Below are 21,805 nucleotides of genomic sequence, written 5' to 3'. Positions count from 1 at the left end.
GTCCGAAATCCAGAAAAATCCAAAAATTGGCCCGGTTTCGATCCTGAGGTTGCCGGATTTGAGACATTTGTACTACAAATGAACATAAGCGTAATCATGGTATAGTTTGTAAAAATGCATTAAAAATTTGTCTATGGTTTTCACATTCATGCCCAGTCTACTGATGTAACATAACAACCAATGGCTTTGTCTCACTGAATTGTCTTTTAAGAACAAATTGGAAAGGGACTTAATTATGACAAATAAATACCCTTTATATATTTTGATAGTCCATAGGGTAGAAATTGGTTTAAGCCAATTTCCGACCACATGCAGACAACTAATGCCCCAAATTGGTCTCCCGATTCATTTAAATAATGGTGGGTTGTCAGCACACTGTTCACTGGTAGCTTGCTGCATTTAAAGGCAGTCTGCACCTCTTAAAGGTGTTGCAAGAACTCCCCATTTTTTTACGCTGTATTGGAGGCATTGGTGGAGGAAGTCGGCAGGAGGGCGGACATCTTCTATCCGCAAAGTGGCCAAAAGATAGCAAGGCAAGCTGCCAGGCATGATAGGCAGAGGTAGCACAAATCAGTGCCAGAAGCATCACCGCCAGGACATGGCTGCAATGAAGGTAAAAGTTTAATGACCTCAAGGCTAGCTCAGGTAAGCCTCATAACCCATAATTACTATCGTTCTGCTGATAAATGGATACAAATGACCAACATTGTTGCACGTTGCATAGTTGCAATTTAGTATTTAGATTTGGATTATCCATTTGCAGAGTGGAGGTTCTGGAGCTCTGCATCCAACTGTGTAAGTAAGTAACGTATTGGCTGGGAAAATGTACCACTTGTAATTCTTCTGCCACAAAGGATGTACATTTATCACTGCCATAATGGCTGTGGTTCCTAAATAAAATCTGTTACATTAAGACGTTATGTACTCCTTATATTAAGTCACTTTTATGGTTACAATTTTGAGGATGGATATGCTTTTGGTTTGGTGAAATATGTTTTTTCTTTGTGTAGTTGTTTCATTGTTTTATTTTCATTTAATCTTTTACATATACATATGGTTATATTCCCATTAAAAATGACGTCAGTTACAAATGTAAAGTTGATTTATATTAAGTGGCAAAATTGATGGATAATCATCTTTAATGTGTGATTCTGCTATCCATGCCAATATTTTTTTCCAAGAATACAGCTGCAGTTGAGTTGATAGGGGAACAGTGTCAACGAGGACAAAGTGACTATTAAAAGACTGTTGCAGAAAACAATCGTGAATTATCTCATTCAGTATGACTGGGAGCAAATACAGGGAGCTGCGTGAACTCTGGGAAACCAATGAGGTGTAGTCAGCGATTGTTTTGTGATTTAATAAAGTGACTTTAAAGCAGAGATGAATTAGTAGCAATTCATGTATGCAACTTGATACTATTGGTTGGTAACGTGGGGGGGTGGAGGGGGCGGGGGTGGTGGGAGCTGGTGCTGAATGAATGGTAAGCTTACCAGAAACAGGCTTCGATGTACAGAGAAAAGGCCAAGTGGAGGAAATGCAAAGACTGTTGAACCTACCAGTGGCATTATATTGTGTAGATCGACACTGTGTTTCATACATAGGGTTTCATACATAGAGAACAGGTTTTATTAGCTTTGAATAGCAGTGCTGTTACTTGCATTAACAATTGACAATTGACAAACTAGTACATTTTCTGAGTATATATCTTCCTGAAAATGTGTATCCAGTTGCTAAAGATGTGCTTTTGAGATCACTCTGGCAGAACCTGGCTGCAGTCATCAAACTTGACAACAGTTCAAGTGAAGAAGAACAATATAGTTGATTGTTAAACCAGTTATTAATCTCTTCCACATTGCAGAAGTGAGGGGGGTGGGGAGGCAGGTTATGATAATTCCAACCATTATATTACTATGGATGACTGTTTTTCACAAGCAGAACTCTTTCCCTTTTCATTTTTTCTCCTCACCAAATTAGCCACCCATCACTGTCGGCCGAGCCCTGTAAAGAAAAGATGGTCCAGCTGCAGACATCTTCATGAATACAGTTGATGTCATTCTGTAATGTGACCTGCCAGAAAATACACTTGAGTTGTGTGGAAGGGAACCTACATATGTCTGTATATTTGTATGTGTGTACACATAATATATTGCATCAATGAACTAGCACCTCAGTCAATTTAATTTGCTGTATTAGGCTTTTGCCAAATTTCATCAGATACCAGGATCTTTTCACAAATTTTAGAGTTCAATTAAATTCACAAATGACCATCTTTGAGGTCCTTTTTTGTCATTTGACGAGAGCTTTTTCCAAATAGTTTTTGTATGTGAGGACCTCTTTTGCATCACTTTTTCTTCAGTTTGTAACCTTAGGTTTGTTTACAGACAGTCTTATATCATTTTTATAGATGAGAGAATATTCAAGAACAAATTCAAATCCAACTTTAAAAAAAAATCAATTATATCTGCCTTACTTTATAAATTGGACATATTTTTGCTATAAGTAATGTAGTAGCGTGGACTATTTCTTATGTACACACAGAAATCACATTCCTTCTAATACAAAACAATCTTAAAGTGTTGTATGCTTCTCAGCTGTAGCCTAAAACTCACCAGCATATTGTCATTTGCAAAGTTTCCTGACCAAACACAATTAAATGCCAAATAAACTGATGTTCTGTTTACTTAACAATTAGACTGTATTTTTTAAAAAACACAAGCGCACCGTAGCTATAGAATAATGCACTGTGAAGTATGTAGCACAGCACGTCTGTCCTTATAAACTAGACAATTATGCAAATTACCATGAGCAATGTCTTGAGAAATCCAATGATTTAAAAAAATGATATACTAGTCGATCTCCCGTGGCATTGGACACACTAAGTTCAAGGTTATGGCCTCTCTCTTATCTGGCTCTGTTATCTTTATATTGTTGTTTCTCTCTCGGTCTCTCTTATATTTCTGTTGCTCTCGCTTCTCTTCTGTCCTCTTTCCTGAACTCTTTTTTTGCTTCTTTTTTCATCTTTCTCTTTTCTTGTTTCCTTTCCTGTGGGAGCAGGTGAGTGGCAGGGTGTGTTGGGCAGGGGAAATGCGCCATCAGCGACTGCATTTGGGGTGGGGGAATGCAGGGAAAATATGGCCCACAGGAGTTATATTCCTATCCCCCCAATCTTATTACACCCTCTACTTCCGACGATCCCCAGCACTTCCATTTTCTCCTCCTATTACCAACAATTAATCTTCTCCTTTGAGCTACCAATTCAATTCCTGCATCCTCTACTCCCAACACTTAGATGTTACACAGCAATAACTTCCATTTATATAGCACCTTTAATATAGAAAAATGTCCCAAGGTACTTCACAGGGGCGTTATCAAACAAAATTCAACACCGAGCCACATAAGGAGATAGGGCAGATGAATAAAAGCTTGGGCAAAGAGGTAGGTTTTAATGAGCAGCATAAAGGAGGAGAGAGAGGTGGAAAGGTTTACGGGGGGCGGGGGGTGGGGATTCCAGAGCTTAGGGCCTAGGCAGCTGAAGGCACGGCCACCAATGGTGGGGTGATTAAAATCAGGGATGCTCAAGAGGCCAGAATTGGAGGAGCGCAGAGATCTCAGAGGATTGTAGGGCTGGAGGAGGTTACAGAGGTAGGGAAGGGTGAGGCCACGGAGGGATTTGAAAAATTAGAATACACGCAGCAGAGTTTTGGGTGAGCTGGTTTACAGAAGGTGGGACATGAGGCTGGATAAGGAAATATTGGGATAGTTGAATCTGGAGGTGACAAAGGATGGATAAGGGTTTCAGCAGCAGATGGGTGGAGACGGGCAATGTTACAGAGGTGAAAATAGGCGGAGTTTGTGATGGAGAGGAATGAGATTATAAATTCAGTTCTGTCAGAATGGATGCGGACTTTGCAAATAGTCTGAAGAAGCCTTAGGCAGTGGCCAGGGAGGGGGATGGAATTGGTGGTGTGGTGTAGCCTGAAGACCATGGTTTTCATCTTATCAATATTTAGCTGGAGGAAATTGTGGCTCATCCACAACTGGTGTCAAAAACGCAATCTGACAACACCGAGGCAGTGGAGAGGTTGAGAGATGTGTGATGAAGAGGTAGAGCTGGATGTCATCAGCATACATCAGCTGACCCCATGTCTGTGGATATTGGCAAAGGGCAGCATGTAGATGAGGAAGAAGAAGGAGCCAAGCATAGATCTTTGGGGGACTCCAGAGGTAATAATACAGGGACAGGAAAAGCCAGCGCTTCGAGATGTTCTGTCTATAAATAGTTTGGTAAGAGTGGAGCCATGAGGGCAGTTCCACTGAGTTGGACAATGGAGGAGAGGCATTAGAGGAGGATGGTGTGGTTGACGAAGTCAAAAGCTGCAGAGCAAAAGGGGGAATAATGCTCACAGTTACAGAGAATATCATTTGTGACTTTGGTGAAGGCTGTTTTGATGCGGTAGCAGAGGTGGAAACCTGATTTGAAAAATACAAACAAGGAGTTGATAGAAAGGTGGCATGAATTTGGGAGATGACAACACGTTCAAAGACTTTAGAAAGGAAAGGAGATTGTAAATGCAGCAGCAATTTACAATTATAGATGGGCCGAGGGAGTCTTTTTTTTTGAGAAGCGGTGATGACCGTTTGAAAAGCAAGGGGACTGTATCTGAGGTGAAGGAACCATTTAAGATGTCAGCTAGCAGGAGGGCCAGGAAGGGAAGTTGGGTGGTCAGCAGTTTAGTGGGAATGGGGTCAAGTGAGCAGAAGGTGGATCCCATAAACAAAATGAGATAGAATCAAGGAAAGAATTACACCAACTGAGAGCAAGTCTGGGACAAATTCAGAGACACATGCAGAACAACAAAAATATCTGGGAGGCAAACAGATAGAAAAAAAGGGAGACAAAGAGTTGAAGACAAGCAAAGCTAGAAGGAGAAAGAAAAGATTATAGAATGGAAGTCAAGTAGCGAGATGCTAACAGAAATAGAGAGATCATTCTTTTCTAAATTTTGTCCATGAGCAATATTTAATGCCGCTGTCATTATAATACAGCAGATTCTGATTTACGATCTGTTCGTACAATATAGGTAATGTTACTGGTTATTTTTGTAAGTGACTATTTTTATACCACTTTAATGGATTAGCCACACTTCAAAAATTAAAATTAAAATACACAAGGTTAATTCAGGATTTATAGTTACAAATGTATTTACTTTTACTATTAAAGTGCAATTTTAAAAATTCTTTGCAAAAGACTTGTTTCCACATCCTCGATGATATCTCAAAAATGTTTATTTAGTTTCCGTATTTTGTACTGTAAAATCTGTGTTAAAATGTTACTTATGAGCTCTGAGCTCAGCATAATGATTGGCAAGTCAATGTAATTTTATACTAGCATAGTTAATGTTAGATACTATTGTCGCACTTTGCTCCGGAGCTTCAACAAGCAAGACTTAGGAGAAAGATGCAGGTTCAGTGCTCCAATTCTGGGCACCATGCTTTCAGAAGGATGTGAAGGCCTTAGAGAAGAATGCAGAAAAGATTTATGAGAATGATTCCAGGAATGAGGAACTTTAGTTACGTTGACTGGAGAAGCTGGGGTTGTTCTCCTTGGAGCAGAGAAGATTGAGAGGAGATTTCCTAAGGGGTCTGGACAGTAGAGTAGATAGAGAGAAACTGTTCCCATTGGCAGAAGGGTCGAGAACCAGAGGATACAAATTTAAGGTGATTGACAAAGGAACTAAAGGCGATGTAAGAAAAAGCTTTTTTACGTAGCAAGTGGTTGGGTTCTGGAATGCATTGCCTGAAAGGATGGTGGAGGCAGACTCAATCTTATCTTTCAAAAGGGAGTTGGATAAGTATCTGAAGGAAAATAAATTGCAGGACTACGGGGAAAGGGCGGGGGAACTAGCTGAGATTTGGTATAGGCTCGATAGGCTGAATGGCCGCCTTCTGTGCTATAATCATTCTATGATTCTATTCTACGATTCAATAATATGCATTCCCAATCTCAACCATGCTGCTGGTCAGAGGCCAGGCACTTTCCCATTGTAAGGGGTGGGACATTTTAGTCATCAAAACCACTGCCATACATGTCATAATAGCTGGTTAAAGAGCAGAATTGCCATAAGCCTTGGAGCAAGTCCCAAATTCATGAAAGTAAAATAAGTTGTGAAGAAAAAGTGGACTTTACATAGTGTAGTTAAGAAATGGACTTGCAGTTTTGATCCTGTTATACTGCTCTCTGGTGGCATAATTTGGCTTTAATATTTGAATCTGTGCACTCGGCTGCATGGTAGGAATCTTAGTTGAATGGTTATTTTTGTGGACAGAAGATTTGGTACTAGACATGGGCAAATGATTAATTCACAAGAGTTGGAAGTTGGAGCACATGTTCAGCAGAAAAGTGGTGAATGTGGTTTACAATATGAGGATATAGGATTGGTAGACTAAACAAGGATGTGAAATGCAGGGGTCCATCATCCTGGCATAAAATTGAACGGTATTTTTAAACTGAAATCTCTGACATGCAGATATCAGCATAAATATAACGCATTAATATATCTTGGAATTTGTAATTTGCTGGGGGGGTTTTGGCACCAACTTGACTGAAACACACTTATAATGATATGATTATACATTCAGTGTGGTAAGTGATGATGTGCCATTAACTTGTATTAAATATTGACTCTGCAGCTAACACAGGTTTAGATATTTGTGTGCCTCAACGTGAATACAATTACACTTCATAACAAAATTGAGTTTTCTTGCAGGGTTGCACATTCAGGTTAATCAAATCCGTGGATTATTAACCAGAGATTAATCTGTGACGGAGTTGTTAATCTCTTACTTTAAGAAACACAATACCGAAGATTTCAAAGAATGTTAAAATGATCCATTGAGAAACAAAAATTTGAAGACAAAGTCTGAGAAAAGTCCCTGAAGTGCATCCTTTGGAATGATTCTCCAAATGGTGAATCACTAATATAATAGTGTTGTCACGGAGCAGAGTTAATTGAAGACCAAAGGCTTCCCCACAGAGAATGAGAAAACAAGAAAATGTCACCAAGGGCCCTTCACGCACAACTTCTGGTCTGTTATGGTGAAGCATGGGCAGAGCCAAAGGTACATGGTTGGCTATAGATTCTTGCTGTGACATGGGGATACTTCAGAAGCACAAAAGGGGAGAGAAGAAAAATGCCTCTTAAAAATTAATTAATTAAAATGCCTGAAATGTTCTGATATTTTCAAATCAATTCAGCATGGTTTGCTCTCAGAGCTTTGACACATTTGTTGTGCCCTAAAAATGCTTGGCTGGTACTGCCTATACCCACCCTTGTAAATATTCTGCTCAAGTGGCACCCAAGGAATATAATATAGGAGCGCCAATTTTGGGTTATGCAAAGGGCTAACTGTAAATAGAGATAATTAAATAATTACAGTTATTGCACTTTAACGAGGTGCAAATGGCTATTGAATTGCCTGAAATAGCCAACCCGCTTAACATGTTGTACGGCGCCTTTCCATTTGACGTAAAGTAGTTACGGGAAATTGTGTGGTTCATGAAATTCTGTCCAACTCTGATTCAGTGTTCAGTTGGCTTGAAATATGAGGATATTTTCGGTTTTAGTTTCTTACTCTCTGAATAATTTTTTATTGAAACCATATTATTTGTTTTCTGTTGGTACAACAAGGCTACTTTTATTTTAAATGTGTTGTTAAATGGAGTCTACTTCAGTTTTTGGTATTTTCTAATGAGCTGTTGGGGCTGAAATTGCCCCTTTTTTGCACCCCGTTAGCTCCGCCGGTAGAGGCTAACGGGGCACAATGTCCTTTTCGCCCGGGGGCGGGTGGCGGCGACGCCTTGGGCGAAATTGCCCCCAAGATTTTGGGGGTGAATTGCAGTTTACGCCGCGCCCCGCGATTTGTGCCCCGGGCCAGCGCATGCCCAGCGATGATGTCATCGTCGTACGCGCCGACCCCTTTGCGCCCCGCGGGACGTGAGGCTGGTGCCGCCGGCCCATGTCCACAGCAGCTTTATGAAGTGCTGACATCCACCCAGGGAGGCCGTGTGTGGCCCAGGCTGCCATTTTTTATTTTTTGTTGGCCGACTTTGCTGTCTAATTTCGTCTCAACCGGACTGCCATCATGCAGCCTGGCATTCCTCTTTGCGTGCCGGGCCGCTGGCCCGGTTGAGATTGTCCCTGATGGCCCAGTAGTGGCCATCAGTAAGCCATGCAGAGTCCGCAGCGGCGCCCCCCCCCCCCCTTTAAATGAAGAGGAGGGGCGTTGTGGCGTGTCAGTGCTATGCGGAAGAGCTGCATAGATCTGACCTGTTCAGCGTGGCACTGACCTCAGTGCTGCGCTGACGCCTCAGGAGCACCCCTTCAACGAGGTGGAGTGCCTGAGACAGCGCTCCACCACGTTTGAGGGGCGCAAACGGCAATTCCACGCCGGGGGTAGGACTTCCGCCCCCTGGCGTTAACTGACCCGGGCCCAGAAGGTTACCACCCCTGGACAGGCTGCGGGGCAATTTCAGCTCCGTTGTCTGTTGTTTTGCATAGAGTGAAAGATAGAGTGGGAGGGTCTTAGAAGACATGAATGATTTCAACTATATTGGTAAACTAACCCTGTAAAGTCATTAGAACCCTACAATGGTGACACAATTTTTTATTTTATGTAGCATAGACCCGAATAACTATTTCTGCCACGCTGTATGTTGTGCGCACCATTATGTATCAGTGGGCAGATTTACTTGTTTCGCTGGTCAGTGTGACATTTCGTATCAATGGGTAGGAAGAGAATATTTTACAGGGAATTTTTGCACTTTTCAAATTATAAAGCAACTGTACAATGCAAGCTTTGGTACCTGAGAAGGATTTAGGTTCAATCTTTGACTGTAAACTTAATTTAAGAACTTTATGATGTTGCCAGAACCTCCATGAAAAACAGCCGTACATCTTTATAAAAGCAAAATACTGCAGATGCTGGAATCTGAAATAAAAACAGAAAATGCTGGAAGTACTCAGCAGATCAGGCAGCATCTGTGGAGAGAGAAACAGAGTTAACGTTTCAGGTCGATGACCCTTCGTCAGAACTGGAAAAAGTTAGAGCCTTACAGCTTTGTCAAGTCTTAATTATTTGTAATTTTTACAGCGGCGTATCAAAGCGTAAATTCATGAGGGAAAATAGTAGGAAAGACAGTAAAAAAAATTTACAGAACTACTCTGCAGACTTTGAGGGATGCTGTGGAAATAAACGTTCCCAGGGAAGAGTTGGAAGGATCTGGACTGAATAGAAATGGTTTGGAGGAACTAGAGAGAAGCTAACATTTAATAAAAAGTTGATAATTTACTGATGGATGTAATCAGTTGTGGTGGATTGACTGGAGGACAGCCATGACTTCATACTTGGTATTGGAGTTTTCTCAAGCAGATTATAGAATTCTATCCATAGAATGTGTAAAATAAAGAATAATAGATGGTTGGTATGCATTATGGGGAGAATAAATATCGAGTGGGCTTTAACCTGCTTGTGAAATTCAATGAAATCATAAACTGAGAGAACAAAACGTTATTTTCAACCAGCAGTATTTTAGCTGGTATTTCCCATCCTTTCCTGGTCTTGGGTTTCCCCGCATAAAGCACCTTTGCTAACTATGAGGGTTGACAAGTGACCCGTTCCTCGGTCTCTACCAATTCATCCTGAAGTCACTGTGAGGGATGAAGCAAGGGCAGCATGTGTAACAAGCGTTGTACTAGTGATGTGGCAGTTCGTATTGGAGAATAATGACATTGGAGGATAACGAAACATAGAATGAAATAGTGTATGTTCTAGCATCCAATTCGAGATCATTTTTTTTCATAAAATAGTGACTACATAGGCTATTACATTAAAAACAGTGTTACAATCCAGTCCACCCTTGCTTTACACCTCATCGCTAGAGTGCCTCGTCTCTTGTCGTCCTGTTGCTGGTTTGATCCACCAACAGTGGCTCTTTGTTTGCTCGGCAAACGGCATGGATGAGCTGTAATTCAATTGTTCTCCCTCATTGAACCCTTACCCCATTGATAACCTTTTCAGCTTGTACTTTCAATGCCAGTGATATTTGTTTTTGCAGATTTTGTCCCTTTTGGCTGCTATACTTATCAGCAGACTGGCTGCGGATCACAAAATAACCAAACCAAGGTGGAAAAGACAGTTCCCCCAGTCACCTTTATGTTTTTGGTAGCCATTCTCGCACATTCACTCTCTGTTTGTGTGCAGCCAACCCATTGCTTCCACCATTGTCTTCCATCTTTTCAGTATGCAAGCTTATTTAGAAAGACCAGGTGTGCCTTTATTTTCATCTGCTTTTTTCTTGTCTTTTTCAGAGGAATGACAAGCTTGTGTAACATTGAGATTTTTGCCTGCATGTTTGAACGGCTGCCTTTTAAATACTTAGAACAGCCAGCCCTCTGCCAGCACCTTTTTTGTAGTTTTGCACAGATGTGAGTGCAGTCATTTCATAAGCGTGCATTTTGGTCCACCTTTGGGCAAATGTGAAACATTTTGTGGCGATCTTGTGAACTGTAATTTAGGTTCTTCATTTTCGCTATCCATTTTTGTTTAAATTCCCAGGAGGTTTTCAGCATTGTGAAAATCTCCTGCTGGAAGTTGAAGGGTGAGAGGGGAATGGACATTATATTTTCTAGGAGAGAATTGGGGAGAAAGTTCTGAAAAACCTTTGCACATTTATTCATTTTGTCTATTTTTATTGGCTATGTAGCATTCTCATTTTTTTTCTCGTGTTTTTTTCCTTTGTTGTGTAAATATTTTTATATGTTAGTGTAGAGAGGGGCGAGAAAAGACTAGACAGACCATACCAGACGCTAGCTCCATATCTAACTGAGGGTCACACACAGTCAAATCCAACAAATTCTTTTTCCCCATTGATATTTTATAAAGTTTGTCCTTTCAATGCCCCTGCTATTTATTTCCTACATGTTTTCCCCTTTGGCACTCTCATTCATCTGTGGGTTGACTGTGGATCACAAAGTAACCAAACCAAGGCATGAAAGAACAGTTGGTCCTTTCACTTTGTGTCTTGGGTAGCCATTCTCACATTGTCTTTCCGTTTATGGACATTGCTGACTCCCTCACAAGAAGGAGATATATTCTTCAAAGAAGGTATCATGATGGCCCACCAACAGCTGATTGCAATGACTGCAGTTTGCTTTTGGTGCTTCCTCTGTCCTCAGTGGGTTTTTAAAAATACATTTAGTCACACATAAGTGTTGATGTATATCAATTCTCCTTGAATTTTAGAATTTCGTTCTTTTTAGTGTCAGCTGTGGCTCAGTGGGTAACACACACGCCTCTGAGTCAGAAGGTTGTGGGTTCAAGTCCCACTTCAGGGACTTGACCACATAAATCTCGGCTGACACTGTTGGAGTTGCCGTCTTTCGGATGAGATGTTAAACCGAGGCCCCATCTACTCTCTCAGGTGGACCTAAAAGATCCCATGGCACTATTTCAAAGAAGAGCAGGAGAGTTATCCCTGGTGTTCTGGACAATATTTATCCCTCAATAAACATAACAAAAACAGATTATCTGGTCATTATCACTTTGCTGTTTGTGGGAGTTTGGCTGCCGCATTTCCCACATTACAACAGTAATTACACTCCAAAAGTACTTCATTGGCTGTAAAGCGCTTTGAGATGTCTGGTGGTCGTGAAAGGCGCTATATAAATCCAAGTCTTTCTTTTAGTGACACAATTTTGTAAAGATAATTTACTGATGACATTTTTTCAAAATATTATTCATGCAAAATATTATAACTTGTGTTAATATTTATAAATATCTCAAAGTCATAAAATATGTTTACACAATTCCAGAACAATGGTAAATAGAAATCATTGCATAAATAATGGTTTAATGACATGGTAGCTATTTAACAGAAACAGGCAAAGATGTAATCAATTCTTCCTGGTTTATAATGCAAGTATATCTGCAAATGACATAATTGCATGGTTTGTTGCTCTCAATCTTACACTGTTCATTTTGCACAACTTGAAAATATCTAATTTGATTGCTTTGCCCCATTACCCAAATTTATGATATTTATGACAGACTGTCAAGAGGGAGTCACTGAAAAGAACAAAAGTTATAAATTGGAGGTTATTGTGACTGGAGTTTGAACATGCCGAATGGAACAATTTATAGTATAATGAAAACCATTTTTTAGTTGCTATCATTAATGCTCCTGGTATGAAATAGTTGGCTTTAAAATGTGTTTACAACTTAGTTTGAGTTTCTAAGCCAATTTGTGCAGTCTTTTATTCAAAGGCTTGTTACATGTTTTCATGTAAAAATTGAAAATTGGTTTACAGATTGCAGCAATAGCACAAGGAACTCATCCAATTGTTTTACGAGCCCCTTTTTAACAGCCACTAAGGGATAATCATTACTGTGGGGTGCAGCCACTTCCATATAGTTTGCATGAAGTGTTGATGCTTTTTTAATTGTAAAATTATATTTTCTGTTGAATATGTGTAGTCATTGTAAATGAGTGATGTTTTCTTTTATTGTAGGCATGCTGGTGGTTATTGTATTGCTGCTGATTGCCATTGTTGTGGTTGCTGTCTGGCCAACAAGCTAATGAGGCAACACTGGCACAAAACCACTTTCTTCGCTGAATATGGACTGGATGCTAAAACTGAAAAATGAGCAACACGTTCTTCCTCAGATCACTGGGACAAGATTCAAATATGTATCCCTAATCAAGCAATAGAATATGTTTTAATGTGTTTGCTATGCTATTCTACTATTCTCTAGCACTCGTGGAAAACTGGATTAATCAAGGCTAAAACAAAACTAATTTATTTCATTTGTTACAGTAAGATTTCCATTTCTGATTTAATTTTCTGCCTTAAATTCGGAAATGATGGTTGTAACTCCTGAGTGGCTGGGCTAATGCAGCATCTAAGGGCTGCAACTAATAGCTTCTATTTATCTTACCGTTTTGGAGCACTTGCCTCTCAAAGTTCCTCAATCTGCATGTATATATGTTTTTGTCTTTACAAAGATTTAGGAACACTCCAAATTTCAGTACTTTATACACTTTGTTTCCCTTGCCAAAACGAAACCATTGTATTTACATTAAATGCAGAGAAATGTTTAAATTAAATAAATTACATTTTAGACATGTTCTAAACAATGAACTAATAGCATGCTTAAAGCAGTTTTACATTGTTTTGTTACTTTGTTCTCCCATTCTTTTTGCAGTATTTCTGATTACAATTTTATTCTTGTTTAAATAAGGTGGACACGATCATTTAAAATGTTCAAACTATCTTGTTAACTAAGGCAGTTTCGACTCACTCACACGATTACTCTGCTTTCCCAGGGAAAATGCTTTTCTCAGTGCTTGCGGGGTCAGTGAAGGGCCTCTTGGAAGGGCACAGGGAGTGTGTGCTATCTCACTGCCTGTAAACAGTGTTACTGTTCACACGCTTTCATGAAATTGAAACTTGGAACAAATTGCTTTCAGTGTGGAAATTCCAATCTAACAGAACTGTAATTACAAACCAATTCCCTATCATTTGGTGCAGTTATGTACTTCACTTACATTGTTATGAATTAAATTTTTATAAGCGTTTAGTAAAAGTATGTAAATAAATATTTTCCAACTCTTTTTCCACTGTGTAATTGTTAAACTTTCTTTGTCATAATATGCAAATTCAAAATTTGCAGAACACCAGTTTTAACTCTTAGATTAAAATTTCTTTGTGTGCATTGTAAAAGACAGAAGTTTATCACTGTGTTGTTAAAAGGATCACCCATTTATCTGTCTCTAGTTTTGGGCATCCTAGGGTTCTGGCTCGGGTACATCATTTTGTCAAAATTCTACACATCTCCTTCTCTTCAAAGCTAACCCTGACAGTGTCCAAAATGCTGGAAGGATAAAGCAAACTAAAAACTGTTTTTCCGGTTTTAGAGGTTACGGTCCTGCACCGAGAATTTAAAGTGGTCTCCGAAATGTGGCCCATCTGTTTACCTATTTAACTGCTTTCAAGAGAAAAAAAACACAAGAGCAACCAATCTCTGGACTGATTCAGAATCTGCTCCCAGCACTTATACATCTGATCTGGGCTTTTTTTAAATCAATGGGGAAAAAAAAACTTCCTTGCAAAATGCAACGAGAGAGCAACAATGGTTGGTCAATCAGAGAGTAAATTTTAAATCAGGATTAATTAAATTGATTAAATTACTTCAATTATACCACTTGGCCTCAGCCACAACAAAGCCACATGGTTAGTTTTAATTTGCTTGTTGGCTTTTCTATTGTAATATTACAAATGCAAATGTATTTATTTACAAGAGTTGCATAAAATCAACAATAAGTTAGTTCAGTCATAAAAAGGAAATGGTATTTTCCTTTCTCCTGCTGTGCCATCCTTACCACCATCACTAAACGGGGGTCACTCTTTGACCATGCTCTATGTTGGAACATTTTGAGGAATTTCTCTAGATGGTATATAGTTTAGAGGTTATATGGATTACTTTTTAAACATGTAAGAGCTCTTGTCTGCTGGTATTAGATGGAAAGCATGCATCTATTAAATCATTTGAGATTTTTTAGAAGTTTAACTGAAAATATTGTTCACATGCTTAAAACTATTTTCCTGCCCATTATATTGAGACTTTCTCAAAATGTAGTTGAATCTCCACCTGCTATTATTTTAGATACTTCATAAATGGACTTTAAAAAATAAAAATAAACATTTGGTCTGATTGAGTATGACAATTGCCTTCTTTTGTGAGGCTAAATGATACCATCACTAAACAATTCTTGAAAATCTATATTCATTGTTACAATATCATATCTGAGGCCACCAGAGACCAGCTAATGCACTAGTGATTAATTGTGTTGCCTCGATTTCCCTGGCCTAACACCCAAAACAACATATTTGGATGTAATAGCACAAACAGCATTATTGCTTTATTAAGTGATAGCCTGTGAAAATTAGGTGACGCCCTGTAAAATTAGCGAATACAATATAAATAGGATACTTAAGCAAATAAATTGTATTAGATCATTAGATCTGTTGTGGGCAGTAATTTAGGTGACATAGTATAAAATGCCAACTGAATTTTTGTATAGAACCTTATATGAAGTTTTTGAAAAACCACTCCCATCCCTACATGGGAATGAATTCCAACCCAAACTGGTTAATCTACTGTTTTTCCCCTTTTTAAAATGTTTTTTGAGAACTGTTAAAATCTTACATCTTTTACCAAGATGTAGTCAGTTGAATTACCAAAACTAATTAACTCAGTGGTTTTACCCAAAACAAAGTTATCTTTGGAACAGAGGAGACCTTATTGAGATATATAAAATTATGAGGGGCCCAGATATAGCGGATAGGAAGGACCTGTTTCCCTTAGCAAGGGGGTCACTAACCAGGGGGCATAGATTTAAAGTAATGGATAGGAGGTTTAGAGGGGATTTGAGGGGAAATTTCTTCACCCAGAGGGTAATGGGGGTCTGGAACTCATTGCCTGAAAGTATGGTAGAGGCAGAAACCTTCACCACATTTATAAAATACTTGGATGTGCACTTGAAGTGCCATAACCTAGAGGGCTGCGGACCAAGAGCTGGAAAGTGGGGTTAGGCTGGATAGCTCTTTGTCGGCCGGCGTCGACACGATGGTCCAAAATGGCCTCCTTCCGTGCTGTAAATTTCTATGATTCTATAAACCAAAGGAACAAATTGGACCAAGTCAGATTATACACGCAAATCTATTCCATTTTTGTCCCCTTGCATTTCTAATTGTAGTTTGATCACACGGTGAAATGGTAATAGATATTTTCACATTATCATATGAAGCTGAATCGACCGTGACTACAACAGTGAAAAGAACTTTATTACTTGGCTAATTTTATTGGAAGTTGAGCACTGCCAGGAAACTGAGATTTTTTTTAATTAATTGCATCCTTCTAATTTTCTTCCCGCTGAATGATCCTTTCCTGAAGGTAACAACCCTTGCTAGGATTCCATGGACAATGGTGGCTGTGCAGTACCTTGGCAAATAGCTATTCTTCATGTGCAAGGCTGGGCACCCAAGATTGCGGGGGGGGGGGGTGGGGAGAATAGTTCTGGTCTGATGTGATTACACAAAGCAAATAAAGAAATTCTCCGCCAAATGTTATTGGGCTATTTGTTCATGTGGCTCATAACAGCCCGATCTGGTCCTCGCACGTGCCTTTCCAGCAGGGGTCACTGGATATCAACAAGAACACTCACCACCAAGAACCTCTATTTGTATCGAGCCTTTAATGTAGAAAACATCCCGAAGCATTTCACAGAAGCGTAAAGACAAAACGGACGATAACCCTCTGGTGGGTTATCATACCAGCAACCCCCGGAATCTCAATTGGCTATTCTTCCATTAGTGTCTTCAATGAACCCTGCAGTATCTAGCTAATACTTTACAGTATAACACATATGTAATTGTACAGTTGACAAAGGAGGAGATATTAAGAGGGGTGACCAAAACCTTAGTCAAAGAGGCGGGCTTTAAGGAGGGTCTTAAAGAAAGGGAGGGAGCTGGAGGTGTTTAGGGAGAGAATTGCAAAGTATGAAACCTAGGCAGTTGAAAATACCAAAATATCTCAAAAATAGTAACATGTCAACTGTACAATTACATATGTGTTATACTGTAAAGTATTAGCTAGATACTGCAGGGTTCATTGAAGACACTAATGGAAGTTAAGAATTCAAGTGACATTTTATAAGCCGTTCAAACTTTACTTTAGCATCTCTTAATTTTTACCAAATTTCTTCCCTGTTTACTCCTTGCCTCTCATTACAGGCACTGACCTCTGGTGGGTTATCATGCCAGCAAACCCCAGAATCTCAATTGGCTATTCTTAACTCGTGAACGCAAGACACAGTCAGTGAGCTACTTCGTTGTGAAGGAGCCTGGGAACGATGAAGACCAGTTTCCCAGCTGAAAACATCTAACTTAACTCAGACCAGGAATCGAAACCAAAAGCTTTCTGGTTTGCATGGCCTGTTAATGTACCAAGTGGTAGCAGCTTTATTCAAGTACAGTCTTTTAACTTACTCCCAGTCATCTATTAATCTACGTGGGTCCCATGTCCTGTCATTGGCAAATGCCAATACTATATATCTGGATTTAAATGTAATAAACATAGGTCAAACCTCCTACAAATGTCTGCAAAGACATCTTTTTATTTCTAAGCAGAATGGATAGCATCCATTCTAAGCAACAACAAAAAATGCTTCCAGTCAATATTTATTTCTAACAGTATTAAAGGGTAATGAATTTTATATCACAATTTGACCCACGTAACATTTCTGTAAATTTACTGCTCAATGTTTCAGTTGAATTTCATGAATGGAAAAACGTCTGAAAATTCTGGCTAATACTGTCTGTATTATGAAGAATAATACTTGCACTGGGACTGTTTTACAAGACACCACATCTCTGGGTTCAGACAGTTATTCATGAATTACTCAAGCTGCACTTTTGTGTTGTCATTTGAACCTGTTCACGTATCGCTGCTTTTTAACGCACTCTGGAGTATCAGTTGTCTTATGAACATAGCACACGGAGAATTTTAATCTGTCAAAAGACCTAGATTGTGCAGCCTGGTCCTGTTCCTCACAGGATTCCATTTCTTTCGCTTTTTCAGTGCTGTTTGCGTCTTTTGTATGTGCAAAATTCACATCGAGAATAATCCACAGCAAGTACTAATGTGGTATTGTTTACAAGACTTTATTCAACTGAATTCTGGATTTAATTCTATCAAGTGTGGGTGTTCAGCAGTTATAGTACATGTTCACATCTGATTCAATTACAGCCATCTAACAACCAAAAAAATCCACAAATTTTTATGTGTAATTAAATATATTCATATATAATAATGATAATATATTAGTATGCATTGTAGGAAAACATTGCAAACTATGCAATGACCATAACTAAACAACATTTACAGTTCAACTTATTAACAGGTAAAAGCAGAGCCCGACAGGTCTGTGTAACAGGGGAAAGAGTCATAATAAAGTCTAAGTTAGCTGGAGTATGGCTGAACTGATATAAAAGTCTTTATCCAGAACTACATTACATCAATATAAACACACTTCCAATTATGGTCAGTCTTATAGTCTTCATACGCTAACTGTAACCGAGGTACCTTGAGGATGTTTACCCTGTTACAAAACTCATTCATTTCTTTAGTACCTCTTATTTTTAGACTAAGAAATCAACTTTATGCCGTGTCTTAAAGTGGTAATATGTACTGGTTTAATGTTAGTTTTTTTTCTACTTTATATTTTTTAGTCTGCGGTTGTGATTGATTGGAGAGTGAGCTGCGCACACTTGTAAACAGGGTCACAGCAAAGGCAAGGGTCATTGGTGCGACCTGAGTTGGTTGCTTGATGGAGATACTGATCAGCAAGGTTGAGATGTCGCCTTGCCCCAGTGAAATTGAAATTGGTCACTGGAACAAGCAGCAAATCATTGCCTGTAATCATCTACACAGTTACAAAGAGATGTAGGTGTGAAGTTTACTGTGTAGGTGATGGATCTGAACCAACAGGCCTGTCGGGTGTAGGAAGAGGAATCGAGTACATCCTCTAGTTGTGGTTGTATCAAAAAAAATGCTATACTTCCAGTCGAGAGTACTTTCAAATCTATCCAAGGCTTTTAATGAAGTACTAACTATACAAATAGAAACTTTAATGAATTTGACTATATGTTAAGGTTTTGAAGAGGGATACAAGAACCAAGTGTCAGTGAATTTACTTATTTTTGTTCCTGTGCGGCGATTCTGTGAACCTGTAACAGAATTCATTTGAAAAGAAAATATAGCTTTATTTCAGTCATTTTACACTGAAAGGGTTTTTTTCTATTTAAAAATTTTTTTTTTCAGCATTAATTTGATTTGAGGCTGTTTTGCTGCCAGTCTTTTTGCAGGTCATGAGTGGATTCAATTTATCACGATTCATTTATAAAATAGGTGCACAACAAGCTTGGAGAGTTTATCAGAGGGGCATAATGCTTTAATCTTGGGAGCAGAATGTTGTATCCTGTATAGTAAGCACAGCAATCACCAGCCTAGAACTGAGAAAACACCAGCAAACGCAGTAAGTGTAAGATGAATGTCGGTATGAAGTGAAAGAAAGCAAGGTGTTGCTATGACACTTTAAAGGTTTTTTGAGGTTTTTTTTCCCACCGTCTCTAAAAATATTGCAGTAAAGAATATAATGTTCACAATGATTGCCAAAGGCTGCAGTTCTTGGCAGATCTGCTTCCAATGTAGCACTGAATATTGTGCCCGATGTAAACTGGGCTGGGGAAGAAGATAGGAACTGAAACATTTTAGGTTAACTACACAGCTAAAAAGTTAACGGCTTAAGTCGGGATCAAACCAGTCTAGGCATAACTCCCAGCAATCGTCCACTATCAACAGTTTGTGATGGTGTGCCCCTTCAACAAAAATTACACTGCTTTATGCAGAGAAGAGCAACTGTGAAAGGATTTTGGTTGTGAAACAAATGTCCTTCATTTCAGAACATTTGGAGCTATTATGTAAAGAGTAGTCCATCTTTTTTTGTATTCTTGTTTATTTTTGAATTTGAAATCAGCATTAGGTGCGAACTTGGCAATTCCAAAATCCCAAACTGCTAGATGAGTTCCTTCACAAGTTTCTAATTTTATCCTAACATTGGCTCCTGCTCACACATCAAGCAGCACAGTCTCTCCTTATGCCTTCTTGCACTTGCCTTTCTTCTCCCTCTGTTGGAACTTTCGCAGCCTCCTTGCCCACGTGTCCCTCCATTGTATCACCAAACTGGTTTTGTTTGCTACAACCCCATTCTGGTCAGGAGAGTCCTCATCATTCCCTAAGAGCAGGTACTTCTTCCCCGTTTTTACTTTTGGGCATTTGCAGGCTACATCCTTTGAACGGACCCACAGAAACTGGTCTCCACGCCGTATCCGTTTTACCCCTTGTTTGTACACCGAGATGATATTCACTGTAAACTTCCACCATTCACCGGCCTTCTCTGACTTCAAGATGTGGGCTTGAACAGCTGCAATAATGAAGAAAGGAACAGAAGAATATTTAAGCTGTCTGACACATTAAAAATTGCATTGAGTAAATTCTTCACACTTCAAATGCAAGCTACAACCCTGAGCTTTAACTCTCGTTGTTTGGATGACCACTCGTTATTATCATAGCAACAGTTTCCATAGTATCTGGGGCAGAGAAGATGCAGAGAGACGCAGGGCTATGAAATAAACTTGACAAGGGAAACTGATTAATGTTTGACAGAGGATATAATCGAAACCTTAGAAACCAATTTTCTTCCCGAGCCCGAGTACAAGAAGATTATTCCTACATGGTGGTCACTCATTCTTAATCAGCACAGTAAAATGCTGAAACATGGAAGGTAGGGGGAGAAAACTGATCAGACTTCAGAAAATTTGCAGTGCTTCTGTTCCAGAGGTTAAGAACTGTTAAACTGGAAACTAATTAGAAAGACTAGAACATGTGATTGTTTATACCTAAGGAAATTTACTGTGTGCTGTTAGTTGTCAAACAGTAGTTCATAATGTGCTTACATTCCTTCAGCCTCACATGTGAGAACCACAAAGCAGATTTCAATGGCAGTTTGTCACTGTCCATGCTCTCTGTCTGCCCTGGTCATTTGCCTTTGTATCGCACATTCTTACTCTCTCCCTGCTGATCATTCAGTAGTCTAAACTCGCTTTTCTTCCCTTCTAAACAATACCAGTTAAAAGTATTCTACTTGCATTGAGTTATGGCAAGTGAACCTTAATATTAAATAAATAATTATAACCTGCCATTCTGTTCATTAATGCTATGCAATATTTTTTGCTATACTTTATGATTAAATGAAGATTTTGTGCAGCCAGAAGCACCTAGTGTTAGGTCACATTCTGTGCAAGTCTTTACTGGTTTAACACCAACTTAGTGAGTACTTCTACCTTGTACCTAGAGTATCCATGACATTTTACTGCTCGGAGTAATGTTTTATATAATATTCTGGTCATCTGCTCATCCGTCTTTCAGATGAGATGTTAAGCCGAGGCCCTGTCTGCTCTCAAGTGGACGTAAAAGATCCCATGGCACTATTTCAAAGAAGAGCAGGGGAGTTATCCCCGGTGTCCTGGCCAATATTTATCCCTCAATCAACATAACAAAAAAACAGATTATCTGCTCATTATCTCATTTTTGTTTGTGGGAGCTTGTGCGCAAATTGGCTGCCACGTTTCCTACATTACAACAGTGACTACTGCAAAAGTACTTCATTGGCTGTAAAGCGCTTTGAGAAGTGGTCATGAAAGGCACTATATAAATCTAAGTCTTTCTTTCATTTAGAGATTTTCTGAAGTAGCGCATTTAAGAATTACATTTACAAAAAATCCTGATTAATTTCTGTAGACTTTAAATTTTTTACGACTACTTTTGTTGAGCTTTCCAATTTTTTTAGTTCAAATAGTCAACAGCAATATCCGCATTGGAGAGCTGTTTTGGGGGAATTTTGGAACTCTAGGTTAGAAAACAGTTGATTTAACATCAGTGGAGATGGTAACTATCCCAGCATGCTTTAGAGTTCTTCCTAAAGCAGCAGTTGCTTTACCCTGTTTAGTGCAGCAATTCATTCAAAATAGTCTCTGAAGTGATTTTCAAATAAAAATTTGAAATACAATTAATATGGTTTTCATTTTAAAAATGGGCCTATTTCATTACATGCACTGTGTTTACT

At 39.1% G+C, this 21,805-nt stretch overlaps 2 protein-coding genes across 4 annotated transcripts in view; one reads left to right on the top strand and one right to left on the bottom strand.

Annotated features, from left to right (window-relative positions):
- stx8 (syntaxin 8) overlaps nt 1-13,875 on the top strand; it is a 164,460-nt gene extending 150,585 nt beyond the window's left edge. Inside the window, exon 8 of one of the 2 annotated variants that reach the window (XM_070858197.1) lies at nt 12,570-13,875. In XM_070858197.1, coding sequence (XP_070714298.1) covers nt 12,570-12,637 — 68 coding nt within the window. In that variant the 3' untranslated portion in view covers nt 12,638-13,875. The remainder of the gene's footprint in view (nt 1-12,569) is intronic. The other variant, XM_070858196.1, reaches the window with a different exon arrangement.
- A 3,894-nt stretch (nt 13,876-17,769) lies between these two features.
- Nucleotides 17,770-21,805, bottom strand: part of LOC139226692 (netrin-1) — a 206,180-nt gene continuing 202,144 nt past the window's right edge. For both annotated transcript variants that reach the window (XM_070857638.1, XM_070857639.1), the window contains one exon: nt 17,770-20,104. In XM_070857638.1, coding sequence (XP_070713739.1) covers nt 19,776-20,104 — 329 coding nt within the window. In that variant the 3' untranslated portion in view covers nt 17,770-19,775. The remainder of the gene's footprint in view (nt 20,105-21,805) is intronic.

This window comes from Pristiophorus japonicus, chromosome 16 (assembly GCF_044704955.1).
Source record: "Pristiophorus japonicus isolate sPriJap1 chromosome 16, sPriJap1.hap1, whole genome shotgun sequence".
Taxonomy (NCBI): domain Eukaryota; kingdom Metazoa; phylum Chordata; class Chondrichthyes; family Pristiophoridae; genus Pristiophorus; species Pristiophorus japonicus.
The sequence above is the reverse complement of the archived record's forward strand: the minus strand, read 5'-3'. Positions and strand labels throughout refer to the sequence as shown.